This window comes from Microtus ochrogaster, chromosome 8, assembly GCF_000317375.1.
Source record: "Microtus ochrogaster isolate Prairie Vole_2 chromosome 8, MicOch1.0, whole genome shotgun sequence".
Lineage (NCBI taxonomy): Eukaryota > Metazoa > Chordata > Mammalia > Rodentia > Cricetidae > Microtus > Microtus ochrogaster.
The window spans coordinates 37,873,001-37,889,049 of record NC_022015.1 but is presented as its reverse complement, the minus strand read 5'-3'; the positions used below and the strand labels follow the sequence as shown (position 1 = coordinate 37,889,049).

The 16,049-nt window shown below is 54.2% G+C and overlaps 1 protein-coding gene across 1 annotated transcript in view; it reads left to right on the top strand.

Moving 5' to 3' along the window:
- Nucleotides 1–2,111: 2,111 nt before the first annotated feature.
- The window catches only part of Tpcn2 (two pore segment channel 2), a 30,834-nt gene continuing 16,896 nt past the window's right edge, over nucleotides 2,112–16,049 (top strand). The window contains exons 1-8 of the mRNA XM_005351612.3: nucleotides 2,112–2,175; nucleotides 5,838–5,902; nucleotides 6,702–6,778; nucleotides 7,146–7,323; nucleotides 8,314–8,430; nucleotides 11,513–11,619; nucleotides 12,324–12,399; nucleotides 15,870–15,969. Of these exons, the coding sequence (XP_005351669.1) occupies nucleotides 2,115–2,175; nucleotides 5,838–5,902; nucleotides 6,702–6,778; nucleotides 7,146–7,323; nucleotides 8,314–8,430; nucleotides 11,513–11,619; nucleotides 12,324–12,399; nucleotides 15,870–15,969 (781 nt within the window). The 5' untranslated portion in view covers nucleotides 2,112–2,114. The remainder of the gene's footprint in view (nucleotides 2,176–5,837; nucleotides 5,903–6,701; nucleotides 6,779–7,145; nucleotides 7,324–8,313; nucleotides 8,431–11,512; nucleotides 11,620–12,323; nucleotides 12,400–15,869; nucleotides 15,970–16,049) is intronic.

The following is a 16,049-nucleotide window of genomic DNA, read 5'->3' as shown; positions in this document are numbered from 1 at the left end:
GCCACCACCGCCAGGCAAGACAAGATTTCTTAACCCAGCAGTGGTGGCACACACTTTTAATCTCAGCACTTGGGAAGCAGAGGCAGACAGATCTCTGAGTGTGAAATCAGACTTCCAGAATAGCCAGGGCTACACAGAAAAACCCTGTCTCAAAAACAAACAAACAAACAAACAAAAAACAAAACAAACAAACAAACAAGAAGAAGGACAAAAGACAGGTGTGTCTTAACCGCTCTCCTTAGGGAGCCAATTTACAGAAATGGGCAAATGGTGAGTAATGGGCTGTAAGGTCTTGTGTCAAACGGGAGGTGGTGTTTGGAACCCGAGGATTCAGTCTGTGCGTGGATATAGCGACCCCAGGAGCTGGGAGCCACCCCAGGACCCCAGTCACACATCTAGCAAGTGAGCATGGATCTTACCCCTGCCTGTCTCCAGTATGAGTCCAAAGCAGATTTCCCCATCTCTGAAGAGTATCCCGGAGTGCGGCTGAAGACAGGGCCCTCTGGTGAAAGCACGGCTGTGCAAGTGTGGTAACACCCCAGGTTCAGTCCCTGGAACCAGAGGAACACTCGGAATGGAGAGAGCTGATTCCTGAAAGTTGCCCTGTGACCTCCACATGTGCAGTGTGGTATGTAAGAGCATATCTGCACTGACATACACACAGTGACACACATCACAAATACACACCACACACACATCACACACACCATACATCACACACGTCACACAACAGCAACAAAGAAGAAGAAGAAAAGAAAAAATTGGGAAAGATCCCAGCATGGTGGCCATACTTTGGTTTCAGCCTTCTGAGGCCCCAAGAGAGAGAAGAAATCTGTCTTTGGACTTCTGACCTCTGAGATTGACAGGCAACAGATGACAGCTGTCTCTGTCTGCACCCCTCCTCCAGAACTAGCTAACAGCAGACAGTTCTCGAACTGGCATCAATCCTCTTCTCTCTGTGACTGGATTCCAGCATGTCCAGCTTCATGGTTTTTTTTTCCTTTTCTCTCTCTCTCTCTCTCTCTGGTTTTTTTGAGACAGAGTTTCTCTGTGGAACAGTCCTAGCTGTCCTAGCTCTTGTAAGTCAGGCTGGCCTCAAATTCACAGAAATCTGCCTGCCTCTGTCTCCCGAATGCTGGGATTATAAAGGCGTGTGCCACGGCCGCCCGGCCCAGCTTCACGTTTTCAATTTTACCCTTAATTATATTTATTCTTCTTAATTTTAGAGGAAAACACAAACTCCTTTGGGGTGGGGGTGGTAGTGGTAGTGACCTCTGTGGTCAGTCTCTTGTACACAATACTCACGTGTGTCAGAGTCATGCAAAATGCTTGTTTAAACACCTCTGGGTTTGGGCGTAGCTAGAGGGAGAGGGCTTGTCGGCGTGTTATAAGGACCTGGAAATAAAAAACGAACAAACAAGCAAGGAAATCTCAAAACAAAACAAGACTCCTGGGTCCAGCCCAGAGAGTTGGAAGTTCCTAGAGCTGGAAGAAGACAGCAGTAATTTGCACTGGTAAAATACTTCCTTAGGGCAGGGCGGTAGTGGCGGCGCGTGCCTTTAAAACTAGCACTCAAGCCGGGCGGTGGTGGCGCACGCCTTTAATCCCAGCACTCGGGAGGCAGAGGCAGGCGGATCTCTGTGAGTTCGAGACCAGCCTGGTCTACAAGAGCTAGTTCCAGGACAGGCTCCAAAGCCACAGAGAAACCCTGTCTCGAAAAACAAAACAAAACAAAACAAAAAAAAACCAAAAAACTAGCACTCAGGAGACAGAGACAGACAGATCTCTGAATTCGAGGCTAGCCTGGTCTACAAGAGCTAGTTCCAGGACAGGCTCCAAAGCTACAGAGGTACTCTATTTCGAAAAAACAAAAACCAACCAACCAAACAAACAAACAAAAACTTCCTTAGGGCTCAGCTTCCCGCACCTCTGTCCTTTCCTCCTGGAAGAAAACGGAGCTCCACCCATTGGAGGCGGGGCTTGTTGCTTCCGCCTCCCAGCACGATCCCTCCGTTCTCATTGGCTGTCGCTGGGAGTCATCACAGAACGGTAGCTCCTTCTCCGGAACGCCGGGCTCGGTGCCGGGGCCAAGTCCTGCTTGTGTTGGTGGTGGGATGGCGGCTGCCGAGACGCAGCCCCTTCTGGTCAGGGATCGAGGTAGTGGAGCCCGCTCTGGTGAGTGAGGTGGCACTTTCATTTTTACTTTTCTTTTTTTTTCTCCTAACTTTTTGAGACAGGATCTCAAGTAGCCAGGCTGGCTCTGAACTCCAGATCCTCTTCTCTATACTTCTCCAGTGCTGGGAGGGGGTTCCTGCACCACCAGTTCACCGTCTTCCTGGCTGGGGGTGGGGGGGGGCGACTGAGGCTTAGAGAAGAGTTTTTTAACCCACGGTACCCAGGCCTGAGTGGCAGAATATCCTTCTGGGAGTGACTTTGCTCTGGCTGCTAGGGACTGAAACTGGTGTCCCCAGGCTAGGGTAACTTCCTTCCTTGTCCTCTTAAGTGAGGGCGGGGGGCTTATCCTCTTTCTCCTCTTCCCTTCCTGTGGTCAGGGACATTGGTGAACTCAGGGAGAGTGAGGTCATCCTCCCAACCATCTTCAGAGGGTTAGGTGATTAATGCCTGAGAGGTAGAAGGTTCTTGTTCTCATTTTCCAGATGAGGAAACTGAGGCCAAGAGAGAGAGGAAAGGAGAGGAGCCCCCCCCTCCTAACCTCTGACCTATCTAAGGTTACAGTCTTGCCCTCTGATGTGGTCACTGCCAGTACACTGCCCTGTGTGTGCATGCCTGGCCATTTAAACTTCCCTTTCTGGACCTCCTTCCCTCTTCTGTTTGGGAGCAGACTAGATTGGCACAGTGGTCCCTGTCTGCCCACAGCTCATGTCTAGCCATTGAATAATGAGGCCACGGATGGAGATGAGGAAGTCAGAAGCTGAGGTGACCACACATCTAACCCCCAACTCCCATCCCAAGTGTTGGGGTATATGGTTCAGGGACACCTGCTTTGTGTGGGGCATCTGGGGACCTTTCTGGGTGTGGGACTTTGGCAGGTTGCTTAACTTGAGTCTCAATATAAGGGGGTAGTAATGGACTGGTGGGGTGGGGGACACATTTTGGGCATCCAAAGAGAGATGCTGTAGTATGGTGTGTGGGTCCTGACAGATGTCGAGGATGGTAACATCATGATGTCTGTAAGTTCTGGCCCTGAAGAATGGACAAGTGACAGATTCAGTCTTCTCTGTTGAGACAAGATCCAAGGCTGGGGCAGCGTCACATGAGAGAGCCTGAGGGCTCTTTGTCCAAACACTGTGTCTTTGGCTGAGGCTGTTGAGAACCCAGACAACGCTCTTGGTGTTTGCATCTCCTGGGCTGGGCTGTCCATGAGAATACATCTTTAGTCTCCACACAGCATCCTATGGGTGAGAGATGATCTCCAGGCTCTGGGTTTGGCTGTTCTGTAATCAGACCCTCAGAGCGGGGAGCTGTCGCTGCAGGCCTCCCCAAGGACCCCAGGGGTTCCTGCAGTTGTGACCTGCTGAGTCAGGCCTACCTGACTGTTCCCCCCTCCCTCTGCCAAATGTTACATAGAGTAGTTTTGTCTTGTTCCTGGATCGTATGAGAAAGGACGAGGGTGCTTATAGACTTTGTGGGCTAATTGCAAAGCTGGGGAACTTCGTCGTCGGATCCTGCTGGGAAGGGTTGAGAGGAAGCTACAGAGAGGTAAGGGACTTGCCCAGGTCATACAGCATGCTAGGCAGGGGTCCAGACTGGTTGTGTAGAGTCTAGAGTGAGAGGCAGAGAAAGCCTAGACCTGGCTGTCAGGAAGTAGATATCCATAGGTATTGTGGGGGACACAGTGTCTGAGCCCCTGTCATCGTCCCTCACTTTGCCTCATCTGACCCTATATGCTCAGGAGAAGTCCCCTGGCTCTCGTGGTTGGAGTTATAGGTAGCAACAGGTGATTGCTGCCTAAGTTGATGAGCTCAGGGCAGGGCAAGTAGCCCTGGGGGAGTCTCTGAACCCTCAGGTTTGAAGAGGATCCTCTGGCAGAGACAACAACCTGGGCATGGGCTTTGAGGTTCTGGAGAGCCAGGCCTTGACAGGGTCAAGTTCAGAATCTGTGGCACGGATGGGACAGGGTGGCGAAGCAGCAGGAGACAGAGTGGGTGGGCAGAATGGGTTCCCAAGTGTCGGGATGTGGTGCAGTGTTGACCTGGGGCATCGGGGACTCCCAGAAACCTATGACCTGCTTCCTAGATCTTGTGACAAGCTTCCTAGAGCCACAGGTAGGAAGAATGCTGATGGGAGTGGGCAGGCCTTCTTCAGGCCCCTCATTCCTGGGTGAGCTCAGATAGCGAGACTCAGAACCTTCCCACCAGCAGGCAGAAGCTAGATGAAGTGGCCCCTGGTACAGAGCCCTAGGGTGCTGACCCACACCTGTGATGGTTTGTCTGAGTGGACATGAGTCCTTATAGTCAGTTCTGGGCCTCGGCTAGTGTCTTGTCTGAGAAACTTTTGTGGTTCATGGCTCTAGGCCCAGGCTACACTCTCTAGGGCATGACCGGGCTTCCAGACTTTACCAGGCTGCCCTCAGCTGCCTTTCTCTTTGGGCCAGTTGGTTTTCAGTTCTGCCATGCAGGGAACACAGCAGTATGGCTTCTTCTTCATAGCCATCCCAGGAAGGCTTCAGGAGTGCCAGTACCCACAACCCTCAGAACCTCTCTGAGAAGCAGTTAGGGTGTCTTTAGGATAAGCCTCATGGGCTTACATGTGGGGAAACAGATCCTGGTTGATAAGGACAGAGCCAGGAGTGAGGTACATCTCTGGTCATCCTCTGGGGTTTACTGCCTCTGTTCTGTGACCCTAGACGCAAGCCCCAAGAACTAGAGCAGGTGGCTCTTTAGAGAGGGCACACTGCGTAGGCTGCCGCTGGGGCTCCGTACATGGCTGTGCACTGCCTCAGGGCTTCTTGCTGTGGCGGCTCTGTTCTTAGCAGGGCATAGCTCCTGCGGGTCCCAGAAGGCCAGATTTTATAAAACCCAGAACTGCGTAGTGAGATAGCTGGATGGTTCACTCTGTTTCAAGCATGCTGTGATGTGAACTGTTGGAGCTGTGCAGTCCCCTGGTTCCCCTGCTCAGGGTTGTATTCAGGAACCACCCGGTCCTGAAGGTGGGGAGGGGAGTGAGAGCTCTGTGGTTGTTGGCGTTGGCGGGAGAGTGAGCAGATACCTTCCATTCTAGCCGTAGCTCCCCATTTTGGTGTGAAATCTTGTGTTCCTTGGATAGAGATTGCCCCGACTCAGAGTGGAAGATTCTGGTTGAACAGGAGGTGGAGGTGGCATGGGTGTCGATGGCAGCCCCTTCACTGAGCCCACTTGTGCACCAGGGGCTCCTGTGCCACATGGCTTCCACCCAGGAGCTAAGCAGGTGGCCACTGGCACGCACTTGGCAAGGGTGACCATTCCTGTTCTTTCCATGTGAGTAGATGGGGGCGGGGGCTCTGAATATGGTGCCAGGGTCCTGTAGGTCACTACTGCCTGTGTCCTTGTGTGTGCTGTGCCCTGGGCAGCGGTGCTGTGCCCTGGGCAGCAGTGCTGTGCCCTGGGCAGCAGTGCTGTGCCCTGGGCAGCGGTGGTCATGGGGTAGAGCTGCCTTTGCTCCAGGCTTGATATCTTCCACCCATGCCATGTGTTTTTCTTCCCCCTGCTTGATGCTCTGGCCTGGACAGGTACCTGCTGCAGAATGGAGGCCCCGGCTCCTGTCCTCCATGTGCTTGTCCTATAGAGCTGAGGCTGCCGTGTTCCCTTGCTCACCTGCTGTGTTCCCTCTACCTGCAGGTACCACAGCCAGACAGGAGCTCTGCATAGACCAGGCTGTGGTCTTCATTGAAGATGCCATAAAGGTGTGTGTGTAGTGGCTGCCCTACTGACTGACCAGGAGTCTGCCCTGTCCTTTGTCCCTTACTGTCCTGGGGCAGGAGCCTTCATTTAGGACAGACAAAATGGCAGGTACCTGGACCCAGCTCTCCCTTGTCCTCTGATGGAGGCCGTCACCTTAGTGCTGGAGTCATGGTGTCGTTGATTTAGTATGTACTGAAGCCTGTCATGGGCCACCCTGTGCTAGGCCCAAGTCTGGGAGATACCTGCAGGATGGATACAGTTGAAGAGTGGAGCTGGCCTTCTATGCACAGCCTTAGCCTGTACTGAGGGAGGAGCTCTCTTTACTGGGCAAGCTCTGTAGCTTGTACTGGTCTAAGGCTGAGACCCAATGAGGGGCTGACACAGATTCGCTATAGCACACCTAGATTAGGCCTGACTCTGGGGAGATTGGGTCACTGGATTGGGCCACGTGCGGTGTGTGGGTACAGTCAGTGGACTGTGGGTACATATATGTATGAGCTACATATTCACATATGTGGCATTAAGGGAGACCTCTCCGACTCCCATATGTGTGTGCCACTGAGGGGAATCCCACTCAAGCCCAGTGTGTGCAGCACTGGGGGAATCCGCTCACACCCCTGTGTGTGATGTGCTGGAGAGACCCAACTCAAACCTCTTTGTGTATAGACTTGGGGAGACACTGGGCCAGAGACCCTAGTCCCTTCCCTGTATTGTGACACTGGAGGACCCTGCTCATTTCGCTCTGTGCGTGGCTGTGTTGCGGGAGAGCCTGTCTCATGCTCATGTGCCCTTTGTTCCCAGTACCGCTCCATCTACCACCGCATGGATGCTGGCTCCTTGTGGCTTTACCGCTGGTACTACTCGAACCTGTGCCAACGGTGAGACTGCTTCCCAGTGGAACCGGGTTGTGCAGACCTACTTGGTGGGGTGGGCCAACCCTACACTGTCTTGGACTAAACATGCTCCCCATCCGTGGACATAGGTGATCCGTGGTCCCTCTTCCACAGAGGAGCCATCTGTGGCCAGAAAGTTAGTGGTGGTAAGGGCTTCCTCCCCAGAATGCTGGGTCAGCCTAGCCCCTGAGTCTTGGGCAAGGCTGTGTTACTTGGCCAAGCATGGTAGCCCCAGCCAAGAAATGCCAGCTGCTGCCTTCTAGCCCCTGGACCCCAGTGCACCTCCCATTTGGCGTCCCGGCCCAACAGGCAGCAGCCCTTTACCCACTGACAGTGTTTGTCTCCTTCCCAGAGTGCTGGGCTTCACCATTTTCTTGATCCTGGCCTTGGCTTTTGTGGAGTTCCCGTCATCATTCACAAGAACAGCAGATGTGCGCTACCGCTCCCAGCCCTGGCAGCCACCCTGTGGCCTGACGGAGACCATCGAGGCTCTCTGCATGCTGATCTTCCTGGTTGACCTCTCTGTGAAGGTGAGGTGGGTGGTATCAGGTCCTACCCACAAAGCTCCTGGTGTTGTCCAGATGGCCTGAGCTATCATTGTGGGGCTGCTTGGGAGCCTTGGCACGTGACTGAAGGCGTGGTGTGTTGTGCTCTCTTAGGTTGTTTATATCTATTCGTGTGTGTGTGTGTGTGTGTGTGTGTGTGTGTGTGTGTGTGTGTGATTGGTGTGCTCAGTGTGGTTTCTCATTTTTTTCTATCCTTGCCCATGATGTGATGGGCAGCTCTAGGTTTTTGTTTTTGTTTTTTGTTTTTTGAGACAGTGTTTCTCTGTGTAGCCCTGGCTGTCTTAGAACTTGTTCTGTTGACCAGGCTGGCCTCGAACTCACAGAAATCCACTTGCCTCTGCCTCCCAAGTGCTGGGATTAAAGGTGTGCACCACCACCGCCCACCAGTGCAGCTCTAGGTTTTAACTGGTAAGAAGTTGGTATGCAAAAAAAAAAAAAGCCAATTTGGTATTCACTGGTCCAAATGGCTTGGTGTGAGTGCATTCTCAAGGTGAAAGAGAGCAGAGATTGTTATCTACTCTGGAGGCAGGCATGATGATGGGACATCAAGAGGGCAGGATGGGCAGGACCCCCACTCCTGCATCACCTTCCTGGAGTGGCTGTCAAGCCCACCTGGTGCTTGTCCTTTAGTCCTCCTGTCTTGAATGCTCTTTTGTTTGCTCGGCACGCACCGGTGGCTTAGATAATCAAAGCTGGTGGGACCCGTGATACCAATGAGGAACCAGAGAGGCTGAGTGCCACCCCTGAGTCACAGCCGTGAGTCGCTAGCAGCCTTGGCAGGAATGCATGCTTCCTGACCCTGGTCAGCTCCTCGCTCCCCGCCAGCAGAGCACGGAGACTGAACTGTGAACCCCCCACTCTGTCGCCCATGGCCTTGTGCGTGCACCGATGTCCTCTGCCTGGCTACAGACCTGTCTGCCTGGCTTGCTGTTCACCCTTCCCCGTCTCTTGCAGGGTTACCTGGTGGGCCAGGCCCAGTTACAGGAGAACCTGTGGCTGCTGGCCTACTTCGTGGTGCTGGTTGTGTCCGTGGTGGACTGGATTGTTTCACTGAGCCTGGCTTGTGAGGAGGTAGGTGGCGTGTCAGCTCTGAGACCTAGGCAGCCCTGTGGGTATGATGTGCAGGTGCAGCTGAGCTCTGAGCCATGTGTCCGTCTGCTTGGTGCTGTTTGTGTCCTGGAGGGCCTTGGTTTCCCCCATCGTAGGAAAGGGACTGGGGCTCGACAGCCAAGGTTTCCCCTGTGGTGACCCATTGGGGAGAGGACCTGGAAGCAGGGTCGAAGTTGCTCTGACTCCTTATCCTTCAGGTTGCAGTGAACGCACCTGGTCAGGTCCCTGATAAGAGAGCCATCCCAGGGCATCACTGTGCCCGTAGCTGTTTGAGCTCAGCCCTAACAAGCCGCATCCACTGACTCAGCACTGACCACAGTGCCGTGCTTCCTTGGAAGCACCCAGGACCCTGGGGGGTGGTGTGGGCACTGAGGCAGGGGCAGGTTGGTTTGGCCTTCATGGATCTGTTAGTATGTGATGGGAAGATGGGTGGGAACTTAATAGAGGGACTAAGACTTAGTGGAGCCTAGAGGGCTGATGGGAAACTACACTTGGAATCCCAGCTGCAGAGCTGGCTTGTCCTCTGCCCTTTGGGTGGGTCCTGCCTGATAAGGACAGCCAGTGATGGGAAGGAGGGAAGCTTGTTTCTCACCACCAGCCTGCAGCCTCCCCCAGGCCCTACAGGGAGCTGGTGGGAGAGTGGTGGGCGGTGAGTCCCTGCCCCTGTACCCAGCAGATACTGAGGGGCACGGAGGCACAGTTCTACAGCTATTTGGCACCTTCCACTTCCTGTGTGTTGTCACCCCCACCCTCCGTAAGATGCAGCTCCTCTTCTGTTGAGGAAGAGGTGCCCATGCCTTCCTGGAACAGGAGGGAGATGGGCCTACAGCCATTATTTCTCACTGAAGCTTCCCATGGGTCTCCGCACCTGGCTGGTTCCTAGCTGTGCCTCTGCCAGGGTTCTTATGTGCTGCCAGGAGGGAGGAAGGTGAGGAGAAGAAGCTCCTTGTGATGCATGAACGAGTCCGGCCGGTAAATGAGCCAGGGTTGGGGCACAGAGCTGCCTGGCCACTTATGTAGTCTATATAATGTCCCTCAGCAGCCTGCTCTTGTCGCTGTGCCTCGTCCTTGTTAGCTGGCCAGGTTTGTTGTGGATACTGAGACCTTCACCCCTAGAGCTAGATTCTCTAGTTCTGCCTCCCCGTCTCCCCCATAGCTGAGTGCTGTGTCAGCCCTTCCAGGGCCTTGTGCATGCTGGGCAATGTTCTCCCGCTGAGTCACTCCCTGGCCCCGCAGCTATAGTTTTCCCTGGAGGACTTGGGGCCTCCTTATTACTCCTGAGTGGCAGTGTCCTGTTTTGTGTGCTGTGTGGGTACTTCCAGACTAATAGGGTCCAGCATGGCAAGATGGATGTAGCCATGTGGTCACTGAAACCAGCTTCATGAGCCTGAACCCTCAAACTCTGGACCCTTCCTGCAGGCTCCAGATCTGGTAGCCACAGGACAGGAGGATTCCTCTGCCTTCCAGTGGTATGTGTCATACTGAGGTAGTGAGACCTGCTCACTGGGCCATTTCCAGGCTCCAGGATGGGTGTGCTTGGCGAGACACCGTGGACAGAAGGACAGAGCTCAACTGGCATAGCTGTCTGTCCAGGGATGGATTGGTGTCCCACACGGGGAAGGGCACAGTGCCATCTGTCACCAGGAGCCATGCCTTATGCTAGACTCTGCTTCTGCAGAGTGAGTGTGTTGTTGGCCCCAGGTAGAGCCTTCACTCCTGTCCTGGTGGCTCTTCATGTGTAGCTGAGGTCAGATGCTCAGGGTGTTTGTAGGACCTGCCAAGTTGATGTGTTGGTCACACACTTCCAGAGCCTGAACCCCCTTAGCACCCTGTGCCTGTTTGGAGGGACCTGTCCCTACAGCCCTCCAAACTCCTTGTTCCCAGTCCTTCAGCTCTTTCTATGACATTCTCTGCTCTCAGGAATCGTGCTCAGTTAGCAGACCCCTGCCTGCCACCTTTCTAAGGGACTTTCCCACCTAAGGCGGTCATGTCACACGAGGTCCGTCTCTGGTTAGGTGGCTGTGTGACTCAGAACCTCTGTAGCTATCAGGGCCCTCTTGAAGCACCCCACAGATGCCAAGTGGCTTGATGGGGAGGGCCAGGCACCTGGCCTGCTTTGCCAGACCAGGTTTGGCTTCTGCCCAGTTAAGTCCTCATGGTGAAAGGGTTGGGCGACATAAGGTCTGCCAGGCACTGGTGGTTGTGATCGCATGCATTGTCTATCGCCGGGTGCTTGAGGTTGTGACCGCATGCACTGTCTATTGTCGGGTGCTTGAGGTTGTGACCGCATGCACTGTCTATCGCCGGGTGCTTGAGGTTGTGACCGCATGCACTGTCTATTGTCGGGTGCTTGCTTCCACTCTGGGATCTGGGTTCTGATTCTCAATGTCGCCATTTTTGGAGATGGTCGCCTGGCTGTGTTTTCTCTCATCCTTAGTCTGTGGCATTGCTAGGCCCACACAGCCAGCAAGACCATAAGTAACCTTTGTGTCCCTGTATGGCTAGAGGTGGTCCAGGCTCCAGAGGACTGGAGACCTGGGCTCTGGCCTGCCAACCATGGGTGGTATGTGGGGCCCAGGGAGCTGAGGCTGCTGACCTCTCAGTCACGGGAGCCAGGCAGGGCATCCGGGTTGGACCAGAGCCCTGAGCAGTTTTCTGGTTGCTGTGGTTCCTGTTGTCCTCTCATTCTGTTCCAAGCTTCTGTGCGAGCGCAGCCCAGGAGGACCAGCAAGTCCTCACAAGGTCCCTTGGGAGCTGTCATGTGTGAGTACGCGTGGGCCATTGTCCTGTGTTACCAGGTGCTAGAAAGAGGCTGCTGATAGGCCTTTGACAGGTGCTTTGATGAAGAGGAACAGGACAGTGGGCAGGGGATGGGAGGCATCAGGCCAGGATGCAGGAATGCTGCGAGCTGTCAGCTGTGGCCAGCAGGCCTAGGACGGCTGGAATGGTTGGCAGGGCTACTTACTCCCTTCTCCAGGGTCTGGGATCCCTGGAAGGAAGGGATGCGTGGTCCTGGTTCAGTGGCTCGCTTCTTGTCTTCCAGTCCCTGCGTGTACGCCGGTCGCTCCGTCCCTTCTTCCTGCTCCAGAATTCCTCCATGATGAAGAAGACCCTGAAGTGCATACGGTGGTCACTGCCAGAAATGGCCAGGTGAGCACTGGGGCCGGAAGCTGCAAGCTCTGCCAGAGGGACCAGAGGGATCAGAGGGTAGGCCCGCTCCTATGTGGGTATGGTTAGGGCAGCCCTCTGGGTACTCCCAGCCCAGCATCCTGCAGGAGTCAGTGGGCAGTGTTTAGGGTCCTGGTCAGACACTATAGACTCATACCTACCACACCCATTGCTGAGTTGAGCAGATGCCTCGTTTCTTGTCTCTGGGGTCTCCCATTGGTTGGTTGCACCTGCAGCTTTAGTTCAGCTGCCTCTTACACTGTTTGCGACTGTGCTGACCTGGAAGCCCTGTAGCGCTTGGGTTCAGTGCTATGGAGCTTCAATTCCCGAGCCCTCTCCCAGTCCTCTTGGCTCCTGCCAGAAAAAATATTATCCATGCCCTTCCTCTGCTTCCAGTCCCTTCTCTGGTAGGGCACTGCCTGTCTGGTCCCAAAAGATAGAAGTGACCTCTGTCCTCTGTGTTCTGGTCCCTGGCTGGCTTGCCCCACGGGTTGTATCCTACCACAAACAGAGGATCCAGGGTAGGCCTGGCTTCAGGTCCCTGTCCCAGGGCTAAAAATACTCAGTGTCTCCAAGGAGAGGAGGGAGCACTGTGCTCATACCCGAGGACGTGGGCAGGATGGTGTCATGCCTCTTGGGATGTGTGGCCTGTGCCGTGCCAGGCTGAGCACCACCCTTCCTCCCAGTGTCGGGCTGCTGCTGACCATCCACCTGTGCCTCTTCACCATCATTGGGATGCTGCTGTTCACCATTGGTGAGAAGGTGGGTATGGCCTTGACTATAGGTGAGGCTCATAGGCCCTTGTCCTGCAAAGCCTGCCTGGTCTGGAGTAGCCGGGGTGACCAAGGGTGACAGACCAGGAAGTGGGTCATGACGCCTCTTGAGGGGCTGTCTCTGCATGTCCAAACTTCCCATCACTGAAGCCTTTGTCCACCCCTGCCCTCTGTGCTGGTGACCTTCTTCATGTCCCTGTATGACAGGCTCTTCACGGAGGGTGGCTTGTAGAGTCCTCTCCAGTCTGACTATGCCTCTGCCAGGGCTGCCCTTCCTGGTGCCTGCTCCAAGCCCCAGCAATGCTTGGCTAAGTTCCTGGCCTCTGACTCTGGGCCCCTGCCCTGCCCAGCTGCAGTTGAGACTTTGACCCTAGCAACTTGATGCCATGGAGAGGTGTCTACCTGTCTATCTGTGGGGACATCTGCCTTGGCTGCTCACCTGTGAGTTCTGTATGTCTTGCCTCACATCTAGCAAGGGTTATGTCCAGGCCAGGTCACTGTCCTCCAGCATGGTCCATCCTGCATTTCTGCATCTGTTGGGGGGTGGCTGGTGTGATCACAGCTGGTCACCTCGTGACATTGAAGTGATAGAATGGAGTTGTGCTGCCAGGGCAGGAGTAGGCAAGATAGTGCCTTCCAAACACGGGGTGCTGGGGTGGTCCCGTGTGTTCCTGCGTGCGAGTGTCTCTGTACATGTGTGCCTGTCATGGCTGCATGACTCTCTGGAAAACTCTTGTCTGTGGGCGATTCAGGATGTGTAGTGTGGGTGTGTCCAGAAGGTTTCCCAACCCTCTAACTTCTTATGACATCCGTGTCTTCCACCCTTAGTCATCTGTGGCATGTGCATGTCTGTGAGTCTGTTTGTGCCATTTGTATGCCTGCCTGCCTGTGTCCCATGTGTTGTGTGTCTGTTGATGTCTCTCTGTGTACATGTCTGTGAGTGTCTCTTTGTGTGTATGTGAGTATGCATGTCTGTGTCTGGGTGTGTCTCCATGTTTATTATGTATGAGTGTGTTTCTGTGTGTCTCTCTGTGTGTATATGGGTATGTCTGTGTGCATATCTTGGGTATGTCTCCATGTATGTATATGGCTATGTCTCTATGTACAAGTCTGGATGTGTCTCCATGTCTGTGTCTTTGTGTAGTATGTCTCTTTTTTAAAAAAAATTTTTAAGATTTATTTATTTATTATGTATACAGTATTCTCAGTACTCTGCCTGCAGGCCAGAAGAGGGCACCAGATCTTATTACAGATGGTTGTGAGCCACCATGTGGTTGCTGGGAGTTGAACTCAGGACCTTTGGAAGAGCAAGCGGTGCTCTTAACCACTGAGCCATCTCTCCAGCCCTGTGTAGTGTGTCTCCATCTCTGTTTGTAAGTGTCTCCATGATGTGTCTAGCGAGTCCCTGGGTCTATGTATCATGCCTGTGGTGGACAGGGGCAGGGACTGGACTGCCTTCCACACCCCTGAGACCTGTGTGTGACTGTCATATGACTATGGTCACTGCTGTTTCTCAGAGCTCGGGCTAAGCAGGCAGGCAGTGTGGGGCCTGGCAGTGGCTAGAGCCTCAATCGCAAGGTGAATGTGGGGGCCTTTCCCCAAGAGTGCTATATCCAGTGCTACTAGAAGATTCCTCCTACAGACTGGGTTTCTGCCCTGGGAAGGGGAAGCAGGCTGAACAGGATGAGGGTTGTGTAATTGAGGGTGTCTTCCTGTCATGGTCATGACAAGCATCCCGTGGTCTTGACAATCATCCCATTCCCTATCTTCTGTTGTAATGGGGAGGATGTGAGGACCGACCCATGCTGAGTTCCTTGTCCCTGGTTATCTCCAACCTTGCCAGCCTGGCCTAGGGAACAAGTTGAAAGCCTGCTGCATGTCCCCATGGCCCAGCCTGGTGTCTCCAGGCTTTAATAGCTGAGGATACAGTAGCTAACCTTGTCTGAGCCTGTCTGTAGGCGTTGTCTATAGCTGGCTCGCTTGATACCCACATCTTCCTCGCCACATGGTGCTAGATTTGGGGCATGTTTTCCCTAACATCAGTGCTGTCATTGTACCTCACGGGCTGTGTGCCCCATCAGGGCTGTGGCCATGTGTTGGCAGTGAGCTGGATAGGAACCAGGTCCCCATAGGCAGGGTGCTCCCTCTGCTGCTGCAGGCCCATGGCTCAGAAGAGCCTATGCAGCCTGTGGAAGGAGTAGATTTGTGGGGCTGCTGCAAGAGACCTGCTGGGAGAAGGGCCAGGCTGGGAGCTCCTGCCTTGGAGGTTTCTCATTCCCTTGCCCCCCAACCTTAGTTGCCTTGTCTGGAAACTGACGCAGGTGCTAGAACCTTCCTCAGCCAACATGAAGCCTTCCCTGAGCTCACTCAGGGGATTGATTCAGGCCCTGGAGGGCTACTTCAGTCCTCTGACATATCCCTGGGAGATGGCTTATCCTCTGGATTCCTTAGCTGAGCAGTGTCTTTGAAGGTGTTTGTTGTCCTGTCCTGAACCCATATAGGTCTCCCTGGTCCTCCCCGTGCCCAGCATGTCTCTCAGCCTTGTTGCTACTTGTGACATTCCTGTCCCCCACTTCTGGTCATTTGTGGCATCTGTTACCACTGGTCGCTCATGGGTGGCAGTGCTATTTTGTAGATGAGGCAAGTGGGTTCTATGGTTAATGCTTGTCCTGGAGCCTGTGTGGCAGAGAGACTGCATCAGGTGGCTACTTGCTGGGCTGTTGGCAGAGCTGGCCTTTGGGTGGCAGGAGGAACTTTTCTTTGAAATTGTTTTAGGAAAAAGTTGGTTCTGTGTGCATGAAGTCTGCTTCCTATATGTCACCGGCCCTGTTTGCATTGCCACCCATTTTCTGGCTGGAGTCTGCAGCTTGGTAGACACAGGGTAGCTCTAGGGGACAACCCTGAGTTGGGGAGTCTGTATTTGCTGCCCTCTGTGTCAGAGAGGACAGAGGCTGGGAGTCCAGGCATGACTACCCCTGCTGACAGCCACAGCTGTGTGGATAAGGCCTCTGAGTGCTGTGAGTGACCAGGAGCAGTGAGTCTCTCCCAGGGGGTCCCACCCAGATCACTAGAGACACCCCACTACCTTGTGGCAGCTTCCTTAAGGCCACACTTTCCAGTCTGGGTCTTTGCTCATTACGCCCCAGCTCTTCCTCACTGTACACACAGCTCAAGGAGGCTGACTGGTCCTTCATGTTGTTGCTTGGCTGCCAGGCTGCTTTGCTCAGCTAGGCTGGCTCAGGGTTTCCTCCTGGATAGGTCAGAAGCCTGTGTGTGTGCCTTCAGGCCCTGAGCTCAAAGCCTGCTGGGAAGTGATGGGCAGATGCAGGTCAGGGGTGCTTAGCCCTCTCCCACCCCGAACCTCTGTGTGGTCCTGGCTGTGGGTCTGAGGGGGAGCTGTGTCAGACCAGATCTTAGCTGGGGGACAGAGGTCTAGGTGGATCCCTCATCTCCTCTTAGGATGAAGCACAGAATGAGGAGAGGCTGACCTACTTCCAGAACCTTCCAGAGGCGCTGACCTCACTCCTGGTGCTACTGACGACTTCCAACAACCCAGATGGTGCGTGTGGAGTGTGGGAGCTGGGGCGGGGGATAGAGAGCCTGGCCTGGTGCGTGTGGAGTGTGGGAGCTGGGGCGGGG